Source organism: Chanos chanos, chromosome 2, assembly GCF_902362185.1.
Source record: "Chanos chanos chromosome 2, fChaCha1.1, whole genome shotgun sequence".
Taxonomy (NCBI): Eukaryota; Metazoa; Chordata; class Actinopteri; order Gonorynchiformes; family Chanidae; genus Chanos; species Chanos chanos.
In genome coordinates this window covers 58,330,348-58,351,473 of record NC_044496.1, presented here as the reverse complement: position 1 = coordinate 58,351,473, position 21,126 = coordinate 58,330,348, and the positions used below count along the sequence as shown (strand labels likewise).

General features: G+C 40.5%; 1 protein-coding gene across 1 annotated transcript; it reads right to left on the bottom strand.

The window, feature by feature from the left end:
- Positions 1–18,859: 18,859 nt before the first annotated feature.
- On the bottom strand, positions 18,860–20,912 carry glod5 (glyoxalase domain containing 5). Its single transcript, XM_030766720.1, has 4 exons — positions 20,828–20,912; positions 20,178–20,333; positions 19,504–19,659; positions 18,860–19,312 (listed from the first exon to the last, which is right to left on the bottom strand). The coding sequence occupies exons 1-4, from the start codon at positions 20,891–20,893 to the stop codon at positions 19,190–19,192; spliced, it is 501 nt and encodes a 166-aa protein (XP_030622580.1). The 5' UTR covers positions 20,894–20,912; the 3' UTR covers positions 18,860–19,189.
- Positions 20,913–21,126: the final 214 nt, after the last annotated feature.

The window sequence follows — 21,126 nt, the reverse complement described above, 5'->3', positions numbered from 1 at the left end:
GATCGTACTTTTGAGGATGTGAACTTCAAAGGGGGGGGGGGGGGGCATTGATAGCTGTACTGTAACTTGGTGTGTGTGTGTGTGTGGGGGGGGGTGTTGTAAATACCGATATACTTAAAGAGAATTTAGCTTTCTGTACTCTTTATTTGTCTTGTAAATGATATATTATGAAATTGTAATAAAGATTATTATTGTATATGATTGATTCTGTTTTTGAGCCAATAAAAAGGTGTATAAATCTATTTTTAGTCATGGCTTCTTTTTTTTTTTTTTTTTGTTCAGTCATGTGTTTACATCTGTTCTCTCAGCAGTAAGTAGGAGTATATTTTGCCCGTGTGTGCATAACAGAATATTTATATCAGTAAGTCAGTTATGATGACATGAAAAAAACTGATAGCACAACTGAATGAATCTCTGTACATTAAAATTAGTATTGATTAAGCTTATCAACATTTTCTATAAATCAAATCTGTACAGTCACATCTAATGTCCAGTCTGTATCCACAGGGTTAAAATAACCCAACGCACAATGTGTCTGGGACTCAGTGAACTAATTCCACAAGCAGTTAGCGTTGTAGCTGACTGTTCACCAAAGCACACAAATAAAGAAATTCTCAGAAAGCAAGCATGTATAAAAGTAACCTGTGATACAGGAAATCCGTGCACCCCCCCTACACCCCATTTTTGGATCTACAACAACCAAAAATCCCTCATTTTCATACATAACAATGCCCTTGGATTGTAGACACACACAGGCTTACAGGAGTACATTTCCACCGAGGCCAGATCACCTCAGAGGCCAACGCGCTTTGATTAACCTGTGTCACCAACTGATCCCACACTCCTGCACTCACGTGTAGAGTACAATAAAAGAGAAACTGGATTATTTTCCCTCATAAACTTAAAGGAAAACCCGTAACCATTAATGTGTTACGTGGCTGTTGTGATGTGTCTACATTTCGTTTATACCAATGTTCAAGTTCAACTTTGCTGTCATGTGCAATGAACACAGGTCCTCAATGAAATACACAGGTCATCAATGAAATACACAGGTCCTCAATGAAATACACAGGTCCTCAATGAAATACACAGGTCCTCAATGAAATACTCGTGCTCTGACTCTCTCTGCCTTAACATAAAGGTCACATCATCACAGAATGAACATGGAAGGACACTACAGACCTGCATGTACTATGTACACCATACACACGTATGTACACATTATATCCACACTATACAGTCCATGATAACATTGCGTGTTATACAACAACACTTAGTGGTGCGTTAGCTGTTCAGCAGTCTGACTGCCTGTGGAGAGAAACTGGTACTGAGATGGGTGGTGTGTGATCTGATGCTCTGGTAATGTTTTTTAGACTGAAGGAGCGAGAACAGAACAGGAGCGGGGTGCCTGGTGTCCTTGGTGATATTTTGGGCTGTCCTTTTGGCAGTGAGTGGTGTAGATGTTATGAAGTTGTGGTAGGTCAGTGCCAGTGATTTTTGCTGCTGTCTTTAGTGTCCTCTGAAGCCGTCTGCAGCCCTGAACAGTCAGGCTGCTAAGCCACACTGTGACATGACACTGTGATGGTACCACTCACTGTCGGTACACGTGAGTGGTTTACAGGAAAAGCATAAGAGCTATCAATCCGGTTACGCTTATTGCAGAGTTCTTAGCTCACTATTTTTCTGTTTCTGATTTCTGATGTTGGGCGAATGCCAGAACACCATTACGCCTAATTTTACCACAGAGTAGGGCGGAGTCAGGCCTGCTGGGCCTCATTCACCAGTATCTCCCTAGGCTTTTTCTTAAACCCGTTCTTGAGAAAAGTCCTAAGAAAAAATCTGGCCAGATTCATGACATCTTAAACAGAATTGTTTGCGTCTTTGTTCTTGTTGAAACCCATTGTCACCACAGATTGAAAGTGCATGCCAGTTGTTCCCAATTACTGTAGGTAAACGCCCCGCCAATCCCCATGAAAGAGCATGAGACCGCAGGGGCGTGTGCACACAGCGAAATCTATGGAATCCAGTTTCAGCCACATAAAAAAAAGTTTGCTTAATTGCGATTTTATTTCTCACAGTTCTGATTTTATTTTACATAATTCCAACTTTATTTCTCTCTATTCCGAATCTTATTTCTCACAAATCTGACTTTTTTATTTCAATTCTGACTTAATTTCTAATTCTGAGTTCTTCTCTAGCAACCAACAAATACTTCTGCTCCGGCTTTAATGGCTCAATGCAACGCACGTACAGGAGCAGACAGGAGCAAAGGCTTCAATAGCTGCGTCTGCTCTGTCCAGGTATTTTAATATTTATCCATATGTATAACAGTGAAACTGACCGATTCTCACACACCTGTCTGGTTGACATTCGTGAATGTCAGAAAACTGCGTAGGTGGCTTTTAAGAACAAATTTCTTCTTAAGAAAGGTTGGTGAATGAGGCCCACTGCTTTTTAACCCTTTTGAATAGACTGCCTTACACTTGACACACACACTGGGAATCATCAGTTTCAGCTGCTTTCAGCCTTGAATCCCAGAATGCAACTGAGCATCCTTCACAGGGGCCTGCGGAGCCAGGTGTGAGAGACCATCGTGTTGCTTAGTGATGCAGCGGCTGCAGTGACAGGGAACTGTGGGCCTTTCCATAGGAACCTGCTGATGCAGTCAAGCACAAAAGAACACGTTTAAAGGACTTCTAGGCTACTCATGGCCAGATTTTGGTTTTAAGAAAAGCAACGGCTTAATTCATTTCCTGGATCCCACGAAGCGCTTTTCTGATCTTGTAAAGATATTGTATGAAGTTTTATTTATTTATTTTTTTAATACGTTTTTTCTTTTCATTTGTTTAATTAATCACAACACAAAGTTTACTTCCTCCATGGACTTGTTGTGATGTCTGAAGCAGGAAGCTGACGTGAAAGACTGGAAAAGGTGATTAAGGCCTTAAGCAGAAGGTCTGTTCTAGAGGTCCATCGGTGAAAAGAATGCTTCCTCATTCCTTCTCACTATGGCGTGTGTGTGTGCGTGTGTGCGTGCGTGTGTGTGTGTGTGTGTGCGTGTGTGTATGTGTGTGTGTGTGTGTGTGTGTGTGCGTGTGTGCGTGCGTGTGTGTGTGTGTGCGTGTGTGTGTGTGTGTGTGTGTGTATGTGGGTCTGTGTGTGTGTGTGTGTGTGTGTGTGTGCGTGTGTGTGTGTGTGTGTGTGTGTGTGTGCGTGTGTGTGTGGGAGAGTCAACATGTGGAGATAAATCAGAAGCGGGGGGGAGTAGAACTGCAGGAAACGAGTTTGTCCTGTTGTCTAGAGAGAGCTTCACGCGCCGTTCCAAAATGCCCCCCACCACCCACCACTCACACACACACACACACACACACACACACACACACACACACACACACACACACACTCACACACATATCTCGCAGTGTTGGAACAGTTGAGTCAACAGAGCTCTTGACTTCATATTAATAAAGCCGCAAAGAACCGTTTATAAATGTTAGTAGAGTGAGGAGCAGCTGGCTCAGCCGGTCAGCGCCGGGTCTGCCAGCTCCTTTACAGTCTCGGCCCAGCTCAGAGAGCGCGTTACACACACAGCCGTAACGCTTCGGGTCGGGAGGACGGAAGCGAGATCGGGCGCCAGCTCCGGGACAGAGCCAAAGAAAACTCTGGAGCCTACAGGAGTCAAGAGTACAGATCGTCCCTCCTCACGGCGCGTTCAGAGTGTTCAGTGGTCATGAAAACAGTTACATGATCCAATCATTAAAACATCAGAGATATCGATGAACTGTGTTGAACTGTGCATGACAACATTACACATGATCTATAGAACATCAGCATCTGTTCCATGACCACTCAACAGTCACTATACATGTTTATAGTCACTATAAATGATCACTCATAAGTCATTATACATGTTTATAGTCACTATAAATGATCACTCATAAGTCATTATACATGTTTATAGTCACTATAAATGATCACTCATAAGTCATTATACATGTTTATAGTCACTATAAATGATCACTCATAAGTCATTATACATGTTTATAGTCACTATAAATGATCACTCATAAGTCACTATACATGTCTATAGTCACTATAAATGATCACTCATAAGTCATGATACATGTTTATAGTCACTATAAATGATCACTCATGAGTCATGATACATGTTTATAGTCACTATAAATGATCACTCATAAGTCATTATACATGTTTATAGTCACTATAAATGATCACTCATAAGTCATTATACATGTTTATAGTCACTATAAATGATCACTCATGAGTCATTATACATGTCTATAGTCACTATAAATGATCACTCATAAGTCATGATACATGTCTATAGTCACTATAAATGATCACTCATAAGTCATGATACATGTCTATAGTCACTATAAATGATCACTCATAAGTCATGATACATGTCTATAGTCACTATAAATGATCACTCATAAGTCATGATACATGTCTATAGTCACTATAAATGATCACTCATAAGTCATTATACATGTTTATAGTCACTATAAATGATCACTCATAAGTCATTATACATGTCTATAGTCACTATAAATGATCACTCATAAGTCATTATACATGTCTATAGTCACTATAAATGATCACTCATAAGTCATGATACATGTTTATAGTCACTATAAATGATCACTCATAAGTCACTATACATGTCTATAGTCACTATAAATGATCACTCATAAGTCATGATACATGTCTATAGTCACTATAAATGATCACTCATAAGTCATGATACATGTCTATAGTCACTATAAATGATCACTCATAAGTCATTATACATGTTTATAGTCACTATAAATGATCACTCATAAGTCATTATACATGTCTATAGTCACTATAAATGATCACTCATAAGTCATTATACATGTCTATAGTCACTATAAATGATCACTCATAAGTCATGATACATGTTTATAGTCACTATAAATGATCACTCATAAGTCACTATACATGTCTATAGTCACTATAAATGATCACTCATAAGTCATGATACATGTCTATAGTCACTATAAATGATCACTCATAAGTCATGATACATGTCTATAGTCACTATAAATGATCACTCATAAGTCATGATACATGTCTATAGTCACTATAAATGATCACTCATAAGTCATGATACATGTCTATAGTCACTATAAATGATCACTCATAAGTCATTATACATGTTTATAGTCACTATAAATGATCACTCATAAGTCATTATACATGTCTATAGTCACTATAAATGATCACTCATAAGTCATTATACATGTCTATAGTCACTATAAATGATCACTCATAAGTCATGATACATGTTTATAGTCACTATAAATGATCACTCATAAGTCACTATACATGTCTATAGTCACTATAAATGATCACTCATAAGTCATTATACATGTCTATAGTCACTATAAATGATCACTCATAAGTCATGATACATGTCTATAGTCACTATAAATGATCACTCATAAGTCATTATACATGTTTATAGTCACTATAAATGATCACTCATAAGTCATTATACATGTCTATAGTCACTATAAATGATCACTCATAAGTCATTATACATGTCTATAGTCACTATAAATGATCACTCATAAGTCATGATGCATGTTTATAGTCACTATAAATGATCACTCATAAGTCACTATACATGTCTATAGTCACTATAAATGATCACTCATAAGTCATGATACATGTCTATAGTCACTATAAATGATCACTCATAAGTCATGATACATGTCTATAGTCACTATAAATGATCACTCATAAGTCATTATACATGTTTATAGTCACTATAAATGATCACTCATAAGTCATTATACATGTCTATAGTCACTATAAATGATCACTCATAAGTCATGATACATGTTTATAGTCACTATAAATGATCACTCATAAGTCACTATACATGTCTATAGTCACTATAAATGATCACTCATAAGTCATGATACATGTCTATAGTCACTATAAATGATCACTCATAAGTCATGATACATGTCTATAGTCACTATAAATGATCACTCATAAGTCATTATACATGTTTATAGTCACTATAAATGATCACTCATAAGTCATTATACATGTTTATAGTCACTATAAATGCCTTACAGACGTAGTCCTCAGTTTGATCCACCGTGCAGCCACAGAAGATACCTTTAACACATTGTCATTAACTGTTGCTTTTTTACATTTCTTTCAGAGAGAATGATTTAATGAAAGAACACAACACCCTGCCAAAACCATGGGATGCATAAGGTCAGAAAATGACCAGCTAAGCACTGCTTTCAAAGAAAACATTTTGAGTCATTCTTAAAAAGAACAATAGTTCTATTGTTTCTATAGTTACAAAACAGGCACTTTAGTTGGGAACAGCGGAGTAGTTACTGATGGTATCTGTGTTTAAAAATAGCGCATCATTGTTTAGTTATGTGTACATTCATCTGTATTATCATTATCATAATATCACATTGCCTTATTATTCTTTGTTGTCTTTTGTTTGCTATTTTGTTTGTTTATGGCATAACAGAATCTGCATCCAACAAGTTTTATTTAAACTTTTAAACAGGATTATTCATATCACAGATGTAAGCACTATGCATCTATGAGCGAGTAAGCACTAAGTTTTACAACAAGACATAACTGTGCTGTGATAGACACATCAGCACATGGATTAGTTACTGTTATTGTTACTTTTTATTATGGTTATGTGATATCTGTTAGAAATTGTATATGTTTAGTTGAGCCTTAATCTATATAACTATTTACATACAAACTTGCAACTATTTTGTTCTGTATCCTTTCAGAACCGTACACACATACAAAGAAGTACACACAATTAAAGATCGGTTTGGGAGATCAGATGGTAATTCCGGAATCACATTCATTCCAATCTGATAACTCCTTCCTCAATTAACCCAGAGAGTTCAAACACATCACTCAAGGTAAAGTACTTCCTCAAAGTAAAAGTCATCTCCCCCTGAGGCCAGAGCCGCTCCGATGATCAGCTTTCGATGTTCAACACACTTGATTGACAAGCCTCGATGACAACAGAGGTGATGAGTGATTCATTTAATCTTTCAAAACAACGACTCACTCAAGAACCACCTTAGTGTGTAGTTCACGGTCAGATGATGATTCAGATATTATACACATCCAACCTGACATGCTGAAAGGATTTAACAGAAAGAAAAGGAGAGAAGAAGAAGAGAACAATGACAGCTTTGTGTGGGGTCTGAAGAGTCAGCCCTGTGCGGTTTTATTAGTCACTGAGTTCACACCGGTACATAGCTCCTGATCACACAGAGTTCATACCCACAGACCTCTCTGTCAAAACAAACAATTTGGTTGTAATAACAAAGCTTCGGGGAAATAAGTCTGACACTGTTCAGACAGAGATGACTTGGCTGGTCCATTTCGGAGTGATCATCCTGATGCATACGTGAGGCTGAAAAAAAAGCCCGAACGATGTATTTCTGCAGTGCCCCTGGGCTGCACAGGGCTTACTGATCTGCCTGGAAATACACCTCTTATTTACAGAAATAGTGTGTTTATGTCCTCATTCAGTCACAGGGTCAGGTTGGGACACTTCCAAAAACAGAATACTCGAGAACAGAATACTCGAGAACAGAATACTCGAGAACAGAATACTTGTTCAAAAAGACCTTCACGCTGGAGCCTGTGTAGAAAAGTCACTTGCACTAACATAACAGACTTCAAAGAGAAGATGTCATGTCTTTAAAATTTTACATATTTATGGAATTGACTGTGAAAAATAAGCTTCCAGTTTTCTGTCTGAACTACTGGTGACGTATGATTTACTGCCTTGTGAAACAGGCCTTGACTGTGTTGGTTGTTTCCAGTGAGTGCTGTAACTGTAAATGCACAGCCACAAACAGCCATTAGGGCCGGCCATCAGCTCCCTGTACTGCTCATTAATCACATCAGAAAAGTCAACTCTGTTATGCTATGCATTTCATCCTCATGGCATTAAAACAGAATCAACGTGACTATACCTGTGCCTGTAAAATATTATGAAAGTATAATGCATTCGGCACTCTTTTCAAATCCTTCTGCTCCAATGACCCACCACAGACTTGATTTACTGTGCCTACTGTAAGCTCATAACCTAATGACCAATGAACATGAAACAGTAAAAAATAAAAAATGAGAAAGAAATGCCAAAGCGGATGAGTAAGAGCATTGTTTTGAATGAGAGCCATAACTCTAATCTGTCTCAGACACAGACCAGCGTCTCAGCTGAGTAGTCCAAGATCACTGCAATGCACAAGATCACCCACCCACACCACACCAGACGAGTGACACACACAGGGTGACACAGCAAAACGCAGGATGGTCTTCTCATTGTTCAGCAGTTTCTCCTGAAGCTTCCTGTCCTCACGGTTTCATAATAAAGGAATAAAAGCAACTGAATGACACCCTCAGAGTGTCATCTTCTCAGAGTGTCATCTTCTTCCTTTCCATTCAGTTTCTGTCTTGTCTTTGGACAAAAAAAATACAACCTTTTTTTGACTCTGAGCAGCTGGTTTAAACTCATGATCTGTAGATATGAATAACCTGACTGTGGTAAAGAAGTTCTCACTTCCTGTGGATGTAACTTTATGACTTACATGGAGAGACGGACTTTATCTTTTTTAGTGATAAACCTTACACCCACACCCATACACACCACATCCAGATTCAACATCGCTGCAGTTATATTTAACAAACTATTAATCACCGCCTCTTTGCTATATTTCATTTGTCATGATTTTATGACAGTCGCCAAAACCCTGGCATGAAATGGCCACCTCAGTGTTCCTTAGCCTTTACTGTCATTTCCCCCTGAGACCTCAGGACGTCAGACCACTCCGACACCCTAGAACATCCCCGTGGAACCCACACTCCCGTGCTCTGAACACAGATATAGGTTTACACATATGAGCAGTACAGGTTTAGACATTTGAACAAATGTATTTTGTATTTTTGTATTTTGAACAAAAATGAGTCATTGCCTTTCCTATTATAGGCATTGCTTACATGGGTTTTTCTTACATTCAGACAGTAATGGAGATACTGAAGCTCATGTCTTTCAGTGTGGATGGGATGTGATAACTGTTCTGTTTCATAGTGAACCTAAATCCTAGTTATCTCGCCTGCGTTTCACCGTGACCTCTCTGAATGCCTGCGTGCTAGTATGCTTGGATGGCTTGCAAATGGCCGAGTTTATGAAATGTGGTCCGACAGCCTGCGTGATTTACAGGAAACTACAACTACACAAAATGAACTGTCACAACCTTCCATAAAAAACCTAACAATGAAAGCTTTGTTTTTGTGCTTCAGTGGCAAACCCTCTGTGGCACGCGAAAGCATTTCTCACGTGTTTATTTTGGAGTGAAACGGAGTAAAACCTGATCTACCATGTAACTTCTGGAAAATGAAATATATTTTCCATGTGTAGAAAATTACACAAGTGATGCTCTGAAAGTCGCTGAAACTCACGCGTATAATTTATAAATTCTGTTTTTTTACGTGTCCCCCTAACAGTTGCTTTATGAATTTTTATTAATTTATCACTTTCAAGAAAACTAGATTCACAGAAGATATGAATTTTTTTTTTTTTTTTTGCTTTTATTTTCATATCAGATATTAAAGATTATTACTATGAGCTGAGGTCTGTTCTTGACTTCTGAATGTTCGCCTTGTGCCAAATTGTAAGGGATGCCGTTTGGTCTGTTAAAGATGTTAAACTAAAACTTTTTCATAAACTGATAAAAAAAAAAAATCAAAATCATTTCTGGTAAGTACTGACAAAAAGATCTTTCAAACATTTATCTGAAATCACAAAAATATGAAAAGTTACATAAGTAACTGGAGTAACTGAGGTAACTCATCACAGCCTGTGTTACTGGAGAATGAATGCTGCCTACCGCATTGTTAAAGAGCACATTGTGCTCTGATCCAGTTTGACTACACTGATACATGAACAAGAAATAATACTCTTATTTGTTGCTTGATTAAGCAAACATTTGTCGTAATATCTCTCGGATGGCAATATCTGAAGGATTATGATTTTAGTTCATAAAAATAAGTAACGACTCCAAAGCTTTTCAGTAGCAAATCTGACGAAAGAAACAGTTTCCAACTTTGGGTTTTTTGGGGTCTCAGTTTGAAGCAGGTCCATTGTAGCTATAAGGCCTTGGCAGGGAGAGTCTCTCAGACAGGGACTGTGAACAGGAAGAGGACTCTCACCCAGGGACTGTGAACAGGAAGAGGACTCTCACCCAGGGACTGTGAACAGGAAGAGGACTCTCACCCAGGGACTGTGTACAGGAAGAGGACTCTCCTGGTCTGGGTTTGATCTCTGTCTTCTCCTTTACTCTGAACCTGCGTGATCATTATGACCGATCATCTCAAGGGGATTTCCTCAGAGGCCCTGTGACGAAATGATTGAACTTCTGTTTTGGTTCCGGCAAGAGATATGGGCTCATAAGTACTCACAACACAGAGTTAATGCGTCATCTATTAAGCCGATATCATCTGACGTCCCACCTCCACACCCTCCCAGAAAATAGAGCACGGAGGCCAAGAAGGTCTGTGACGTTTCAATATTATGGCATCAGGAACAAGGCAGAGTCCGGTGACTAACAGGCCATGTCTTCCTCCTCCACATCAGCTGTCTGTTTGACTAACTCTTCTGGCTTTATTTTGGAAACAATGTTTTATAAATTTTTTCCTCGACCAAAACTGTTTTGGTGTTATTGATATGGTCAGAATGGCTGAAATCAGCTGAGGCGTATCAGTGGTCAGTGGGAAGCTGCTTCTGAAAAAAACACGCAACAAGACAAACAGTCTCCAAACACTCAGGCCCTAAATACAAACACACAACAAGACAAACAGTCTCCAAAAACACTCAGGCCCTAAATACAAACATACAACAAGACAAACAGTCTCCAAAAACACTCAGGCCCTAAATACAAACACACAACAAGACAAACAGTCTCCAAACACTCAGGCCCTAAATACAAACACACAACAAGACAAACAGTCTCCAAAAACACTCAGGCCCTAAATACAAACACACAACAAGACAAACAGTCTCCAAAAACACTCAGGCCCTAAATACAAACACACAACAAGACAAACAGTCTCCAAAAACACTCAGGCCCTAAATACAAACACACAACAAGACAAACAGTCTCCAAAAACACTCAGGCCCTAAATACAAACACACAACAAGACAAACAGTCTCCAAAAACACTCAGGCCCTAAATACAAACACACAACAAGACAAACAGTCTCCAAAAACACTCAGGCCCTAAATACAAACACACAACAAGACAAACAGTCTCCAAAAACACTCAGGCCCTAAATACAAACACACAACAAGACAAACAGTCTCCAAACACTCAGGCCCTAAATACAAACATACAACAAGACAAACAGTCTCCAAAAACACTCAGGCCCTAAATACAAACACAAAACAAGACAAACAGTCTCCAAAAACACTCAGGCCCTAAATACAAACACACAACAAGACAAACAGTCTCCAAACACTCAGGCCCTAAATACAAACATACAACAAGACAAACAGTCTCCAAACACTCAGGCCCTAAATACAAACACAAAACAAGACAAACAGTCTTCAAAAACACTCAGGCCCTAAATACAAACACACAACAAGACAAACAGTCTCCAAACACTCAGGCCCTAAATACAAACAAAGTTCTATATAAATACACATTTTAGAGCTGAGCAGTTCTGTGTATGAATATTATAACATACAGATTAAATTAATTATGTGTGTGTGTGTGTGTGTGTGTGTGTGTGTGTCTTTGGGTGTGTGTGTGAATGTGTTTAAAACTCTTACTCAATATTTTAAAAATAACAGCATTGGTTTCGTTTTTGTTGATAGTTTCATTTTTCTTATTTTTGTACCGTGACAGAACAACATTTCATGTTTTCCACGATGATTCACACACCAACATCATTCACACAGCTGCACCACTCACACACTGACATCATTTTTACTTCAAAACAGTTACAGCTGACTCTAACCTATCTGGTCTCTCTATGAAATTAGACCACAGCACAATGCATTTATAACAAAATTCTGCATTGTGTCCTTGTTTTAGAATGTTCAAAATGATTTTAAAAGGACACAGTTTTGATGCTGACCAGTAAATGTTCATTATTGTCCTAATTATCTTAGTAAATGTAAACGTGTAAGAGCTCAAACGGTTTTGTAATCTTGACAAAAGGTGAAAACTGGTCTAACTGTTCCTTTCTGCCCTGTTATGGTCATCACGGTGTGACTGTGTTTGGGACCAGAGGACGGCTCATTGGGTCACGTCACGCTCCACGGTGGGTGGACTGTGACCAGGGAAGCGGGAAGTTGTTTTGGGGGAAGGCCAGTTTAGCGCTGATGACAGAGGCATCTGTGTGCAACACAAAAAAAAAAATTCATGACTGTGTTTGCTCAGCTGAGCTCCTCTTCAATGAGCCTCCACCCAACAAGCACATACTCAAACTGATTTGTTTTTAAGAGGAATGAACTGGGAAATACAGCACTAACATTTTCTCCATTGACTCAAGTCAGTGAGTAGACATAATGGCTCTTATTTTAAGTGCAACGGTAACTAAAAGACTCACAGCTTGAGTTGCCAGTAGTCAAGTGGTCAGGGTAGCAGTATTTCCTCAGTGGTGTGGAAACTCCCAGCTCCAAAGACCTGCCACAGGTGCAGTTCACCTAAAAAAAAAAAAGCACAAGGACGCCTTTGAAAAATTTGCATCCTTGAATCATGGTCTAAGAACTCTTGGAGATCAAAGATGCAGCTCAGGGGATTCTGCTGCACTTACTCATAATCAGTCTTTGTTTGTACATTTACCAATTTCAGTAAAAGTGCAGAATCAAAAGACATTCTGCCACAAACCTGGCTCCCTTCGAAAAGTTTGCTTTAAGCTTCAAAACAAACGCACGGCCAGGTCTAATTCTACAGCAGTTTCTTATCACTAATACACAGTTGTTGAACAAGCTTTGATTTCTTGTCAAGCCAGAAGTGGTAAAGCCTTAAAAAGTACCAATACAATTAGCTTGAATGGCTAAATGTATGGACACAGTGCTCAACTGCCAAAGCACTTCACCATATACCTGTCAGGGCAGCCATGTTAAGTTTAAGTTTCAAAATGTCATCCCCACAAACAACCAGTTGAGTTTTTGTGCTGATTCCACCACTGTGCTGGCGTTTGATACAGAATCCTGTTCCTCTCATTTAACTGTATCAGCAACTGAATAACCAGACATAAGCTTCACCCACCCAATATTTATCCTCTTCCCATTGGGACGAGACATAAAGTTACGTTTGAAGGATAATAAACATGTTTGTCTGTAGCTGTGTCTGATAACTGTGGAGTCAGGGCAGGTCAGGGGTTTAATGACACAGTGCAGGAGTTTGACTAGGATTTGAGTAAGAGCGCACACACACACGCACGCGTACACACACACACACACACACACACACACACTGGCAGGGGTGACAGACAACTGAACGGGCAGAAGTTCACCTGAATGGTGTAGATCACTCTCAGACTCTCAGGCTCATGCACCTGGAGGAGCTGATCACCCTGCCCCATGCCCAGTGTCACGGGACAGCACAGGGGACAGCACAGGGGACAGCACGGGGGACAGCACGGGGGACAGCACGGGAGACAGCACGGGGGACAGCACGGGAGACAGCACGGGGGACAGCATGGGGGACAGCACGGGGGACAGCACAGGGGACAGCACGGGAGACAGCACGGGGGACAGCACGGGGGACAGCACGGGAGACAGCACGGGGGCTCAGCGCTTAGCGCTGTTGCCTCACAGCAAGAAGTTCCGGGTTTGAATCTTGGCCAGCCCAGGTCCTTTCTGCGTGGCGTTTGCATGTTCTCCCTGTGTTTGTGTGGGTTCCCGCTGGGTGCTTGTATATATGTTAGGATTAACACTGCCCACTGCTCTCAATGCATGTGTGTGTATGTGTGTGTGTGTGTATAGGATGGGTCAAAGGCAGAGGATGGATTTTGTCCCACTGTGTTCTGTGTACAGGGCTGGGATGACAATAAAAGATTTCATTCATTCACACACACACCTAAGACAATCTGACACATCTGACACATCATTCCCAGCATTCTTCAAAGTGACCGAATGACATAGGCATGTTGACTGTCACGGAGGCAGAGGAGAAGGAAACAATACTGTCACCTTTTGTCCGGGACCTCAGGGGGAAAACCCTGTTTCCTCACTCAGGGATAATCGTATGGATGTCACACCTCTCTGAGTCAAAGGTCTACACTGTAAATGATGTGCTACATACCTGACTGCATCTCTTCCTTCTCGGGTATGCTCTTATCTCATCTCTCACAATCCACACTACAGATATGATTTAAATATAAATATTGTTTTCATTGGTTTGGTCACTTTGTCACTAATGTTTTATTCCATTTAGTGTTGCACATATAATTCTCTGTATTTAATGCCTATAGTATTTCCTATACCTGCAGTACTTGTGTGTATTTTTAGGCATAGTATATGTATGGAGAGAGTCATATCTGTATATGTAATAGAATTGGATTAGGACTACATGAGAGATACATGCACTTGATGAGAGAGAAAAAAACTGTAGAGACAGAACTACAGACCATCTCAGGCCTCATGAAGAGAAAGTCCAGATGAGGGTCAGGGTCAGGGTTAGGGGAAGAGAGAGAAGACTTTGGCACCTCCTGACCGAGAGATCATCTGATCTGATTAACTCTCACTTCTGCATGAAGTCAACAGTTCTCACAGAGATATGACTGACTGCCATATGATTTACAAAATGTTTTAATCTTATCAAAGACAGTGTCACAGATCACCCAGAGAGGTGACATAACGCATCCCTCCCAGGTTGGGCCGCATCTGAGTCTTTCGCTGTTCTGCAGTGTGACCAAATCACAAAGGCATGTAGACTGACACAGAGGCACAAGAGGAAAAGTTCCCCATGCAGAAATGATACGGTCACTTTTAGTCCTGCAGCTCAGAGGAAAACACCCATTTCGTAACTCAGGGATAAATGTATAGATGTCACACCAGACTCAGCTGATGAACAGTCATTTGTGCTTGAAATCAAGAACTTTCACACACAAATGATTATCATATGATTGGCAAGATTTTCAACCTTATCAAAGACCAACTGATGAACTAAGAAATCCCCATATGTGCGGCCCCTGTTAGAACACATGCTAACAGTGTGTGACACACTGAACTCTGAGTGTTTGTTATTGAGCGCTAATGTGTCATTTAATGTGATGCGGTGACATGGATGGGCAGTGTTGGATGTTTATCACTGGCATCATTTTGATGGATATCTACCGTGTCATTAAGAAACAGCATGCCCTTCTCATCACTCCGTCACAACGGATGAGGACAAATGGACATGATGCCCGGGGAGAGGCAGAGGAGCAGTGGAGTCTTTGGCACCATGCCCACATCTGGGCAGGCCTGAAAATGAGAAGAGGGGCACCACTGTCTGCGCTGAGAGGGACAGACAGGCCTTGATGTCAGGACGGAAAGACAGAAAGCAAACTCCGATAAAACCTCAGAGGAGATCGATTAAATCAAACCATGGAATACCAGTTCTAGAGATAAACTAGCAGATCTGTAAAACTGTCATTCAACTTGATTAAATATTAGTAATATAATGTGCTTTTATCTGTGCAGTCTGCCCTCAATGTGGACCCTCTTTCCTGGCTGCTTTGGGCTCCTATCCCTGTCCATGGGACCCGTTTATTGGTGTTTAGTAGGAGAGGGGTCTCGCTACACGTCCTACAAATCTTAGGGAAAAGTGAAGTGTAGAAATGACCTCTGTGTTTAAAGGAGGCTTCAGAGAGACGGCGTGTGTGGACATACGCAGTGCCCTGGAGCTGACCACCGGTACCTGATGCACTTTTTGTCTAAAGGGTTCGTTTGAAAGCAGTGGGAGACGTGATATTTGAATGATCGTGATGGCGGATGAAATTTGATAAACTATTGTTTGCAAAAGAAACCAATATTGTGACCCCAAAGAGTTCCTTCCCGTAAACTGCCACAGAATCGCCCCCCCGTCGCAGTGCAATAATAGCCTAACAATAGACTGGGTGGCTGTCACACCCTGACTGCAGATCTCCATTTGCAATCCTTCAGTTTTCTAAAAAAACAGCTTTAGTTTCAGCTGAACGACTGAAGGTGGAACACTTACAGTAAAGATGCATCTCCTAGCAGGGCACTGACGTGAAATATTTATTCTAACATGAAGCAATGCTTCTTATCAACACCCGATACTCTACCATTGTCAGGCTTCACAAGTCCTCTCAAACCTGTATTTCTCTTATCACAAAGCAATGCTTTTTATCACCACCCAATACTCTACCATTGTCAGGCTTCACAAGTCCTCTGTATTACTCTTATCACAAAGCAATGCTTTTTATCACCACCCAATGTTTTCCTATACATCCAATGCATCGTCTTATATTCAACAGTTAGAAGACCCACAGTGATTTTTAAAGAAACTAACCATGTCTACAACATATGTCATAACAATTTTATTTTATTGTCTGGACAAAAGGTGAGCTTGTGCCCACAAAACAAATCATTATTCAGATAGGAGACAATGCTACTGTTACGTAATGTTACCAACAGTCTAAAGGCTGACACAGCTCTCATGTTTCAGAATGAGGATACTCTCACTAATTCAGCTGCAGACTTCTCAAATATAATCTCACTCATAAAAAAAACAAAACAAAACCAAACAAAAAATGAAATCTAAGCTCTATCATGCTTAAGTTGCTAACCATAACTGTGTCTACATCGCAGATTTGACCCCTGAGTGCTATTTAAGGGTGACCTGTTTTTTAAATATCCCAACAAAAAGGCCTAATAATGATCTTTATTGTTGGTATCAGAAGGAAATGTTCCTGCATCCAAAAGGGATTTCCCACAGCTGGACTTAGGTTTTCCTCAGCTGTTTAAAAAAAAAAAAAAAAAAAAAAAAGAATTTCAAAAAAGAGGCCAAGGTAACACCTCGATAAACACACGAGACTCAAAAACGAAAGCAAACACAAAAGCCGTGACTGACACCTCAGTCATGCCGTACAGAAGAAGTGAATCATGTAAAAAAAAAAGTTGTGTTTCGTTTTGAGTATTAACATCTGAAAATCGGTCCAGCCCAAACCTGCATGAGTGAAAGAGCAGCGCCTCTCAACATTTCTGGCCCTTTTGCCCAAGAGACAAGACAGTTGTTTAGGTTCATATTTGTCAGTTCCTTTCAGAAAAAAAAGAATAATGTTTATTTTGTTCTTTTTCTTTCCTTTTTTTATTGAGAAAGATTAGCACTAGAAAACAGAGAAAACAGAGTTTGCAGGGAGCTACCCCTTGAGAGGTTATCAAAAAGCAACCCTTTAAAGTTTGAAACACTGAAATACTGAACAGTACACGAGACATTAAACATTTTTGCACATGATAATGCACAGTATAAATCACAGTATAAATCACAGTATGCATCACAGTATAAATCACAGTAAATGGGCCAGAGTCTACAGGCCCATGACCCGACAAAATTTGTATTGTATGTTACTGAAAGAGAAACGGCATGAAAATCTCCTCTGTTGACAGAGTCAGGTGGGATGTTTTACCAAACAAAAAGGTTTGGTCTTTACTATTTCACCTGCAAGAATTACACAGCAACTACAGAAGATCTGGAAATGATAAATACATATATAGTGTGGAGATAAGCATTTGGCTCAGTGCAGTTGTACCAAAATGATCTTAAAATCCTGATGTCTGCGTTGTGGGCCGGTGCACTGAGACAGCAGGCGTTCTCTGAGAAACACTGTCTGTCCGCTTGTTTCCTCCATAGAACCCTAGACAGGATGTGTCTCCAGGCAGCAGGCTCTGTTTAAGGGAGAAATAATAGCAACACGACACACTGGCAGAGGAGCTATGCCAAGTGACACAGTGCCACACACAAACCGCCCTCCCTCCCATCTCCACTCAGAGTCTGTGGAACGTGCCTGGAACAGCACCAGTCCAGCCGAGCTGACAACAAACACACACACACACACACAAACCCACATACACACACACACACACACACACAAACCCATATACACACACACGCACACACACACACACACACACACACACACACACACGCACGCACACACAGACCCACATACACACACACACACACACACACACAGACCCACATACACACACGCACACACACGCATACACACACACACACACACAGACCCACATACACACACACACACAAACCCACATACACACGCACACACACACACAGACCCACATACACACACACACACAAACCCACACACACACACACAAACCCACATACACACACACACACACACATAAACCCACACACACACACAGACCCACGCACACACACGCACACACACACACACAAACCCACTTACACACACACACACACAAACCCACATACACACACACACACACACACAGACCCACATACACACACACACACAAACCCACATACACACTACATACACATTTCAAAAGACAGTTTTCACGGAATCAAATTTTAATGCCATGCAGGACAGGGTATCAGGGGACCAACGACTGCTGACCAAATGACATTAAATCCCTAACAGGTCTCACACCTACAATAAATGAATAAGTGAAAATAAATGAAGATTAGAAAACATTAAAGCTTCTCACACACTGAGAGGACTCTGTGGTTTTCATTTATTAGAGGGGTCAAGATTCCAGACTGGTCTTTCAATTCTTCAAATTCACACACCGTTAAACAATCTGATGAGAACTGCAAAATACAGAACTCTGTGCTTTGCATGCTTTTCATTCTGAAGGTAAATGGGTCCTGGCATAACAAACTGATTTTATCTGGTCTAATGTGAGGACTCTGGTCATAGCGTGAGTGAAAAAGGGGTGTGTGTCTGACCCAGGTCAGTGAGGTGGGGTAACAGACATCTGCAACATTTTAAAGTCTTTATATAGTGTTGGTTAACAATGCACTTTTAATACACTGTGTGTTAAAAACTGTACTAGTGGAAAACAGTAAAATAAGCACAAACTCTGTTCTCTGGTATTACACAGTCTAAGAGCGCCCTCTGCTGTCTATTCATTATAATTGGAGACTTCAATTAAGTTGTTATCAGGGTCCCGGAAATAAAGTGATGTGATTGGCCCGACTGCTCCGGTCCTCATCACAGGCCCCTCCTCCACAGTCACTCCACATGCCTGGACATACAGAGAAAATGAGCCATAATTTTAACCCACATTCCTTGATCATTATATCGATCTTAAAGCTCCAAAAATCAATGTTCTCTCTGTGCATATATCTTTTCTCCAAACGTTGCCTGTAGTAAATCAGAGTCCCCAGGCCTCAGTGGAGTTGGACCGCTGATCTGAGAGGGAGCAGTCAGCAGTACCTGCAGATGGGCAGCGACAGTGGTCAGTGGTGTTTTCGTGATGAGGCACAGGTCTGCAGAGCCCGGGGTGGGGGTCCTGGCTTTGGGCTCAAACTCCTTCCCAACCTCATGTAAATTGAACTTCTGCTCCCCAAAACTCAGGGCTTTACGGCCTCCCTGAGACACACACACATACACGCACACACGCACAAAATAATCATACATAATCAAACAAATCACTCTGTCCATGTTGACTTATTTGTCAGGCCGCACAGATGCAGACAATGACTTTCACTGACACACCAGTCTGTTATTTGGTTTAGTCTGTCTGTTGTATGAAATCCATATAAGATGAAAAGAAACTATTATGTGGAAAAAAAAAATTATACAAAACATTATAACAATAGACATATCCTTGATACACGGTCAAAAACATAGGTTCTCAAAGGCATACTGAGGCCTGACAATCGATGCAATGCTGCCACCAAGTGGCAGTACTACTGTTTACAATGTTCAGCCTACCATCCATCTCTCTCGTCTATAATTTCCCGTTTGTTTGTTTAAACGGACAAATTTAAAATCCTACAATTATACCCCGACATTGCTTAATGGCATAATAATATTGTGGAGAACATGAAACTAAATTGCGTGAATGTGAAAAATCATTGTTGTGATGTCATTGAAGGTCAGCATACCTTGAAAGTAACGACTTCCATGCCCAGGACAGAAGAGTAGAAATCTATCGTTTTCGTCATGTTACGCACAGTCAGGACAAGGTGGTCCAGGTGACTTATCTGAACGGGGCAGGAACTCTTAAACCGGACCGCAGCTGGTCCAGTGCAGACGGCGGTCTTGTATATTGGGCAAGTTAGAAAAGTGAGTGCTGTGCTCAGAAATCGCAGCATACATAAAATGTGTCGGTTGGTTCATTCTGTATCAACTTATAAAAGCCTAATTACTGGACCCTCATTCGTTTATGTGAACAATGGACTACAGTTTTACAAAGCGCTCTGAAGAATGTAGACCTGATCCACATCCATAACTCTCAAGACATGTTCATGTTACAACGTGTATTGTCTCTCACTTTGATAATTACGGTACGAGGAAATAAAAAAAATCAATACATAATTAAATTGCAATTGTGACTAATGTCTGAACGAACTGACACCCATTTAACTCCAAATATGGATTTTAATTTCAAATTAGCACAAAAAGAGCCCTTGAGAAGTCACAGTTTCATGGGCAAACGAGGATTGTCACATTTCGTACAGGAAGTAGCTTCTATTTTGGAAGAGTCAGTACTTGAAGCACAAAAGCACACTTCTTAGATTCTGACTATTACTACCTTGACCCCGATCGTATGAAGACGTGCGACAAGAGCTGTGCAGGTTCGAAATGCCATTTTTGACATGCAAGGAAGAGTGGAGCTCGTGTCGTTGCCTTGACGAAGTGGAGAAGAATATTGCGCTCATTTGACAGACGACGACAATTACCGTATTTACCATGTTATAGTGTACTCCGCAGCATAAAATAGACTGAGCTGTGCCTAAAGTGGACGAGAAATAAATACTTCGAGAAATGTTGATGACCGTCAAAATGCATCACGGAGAGACTTGTTGAACGCAGTTCTCTATACTTCTGTAC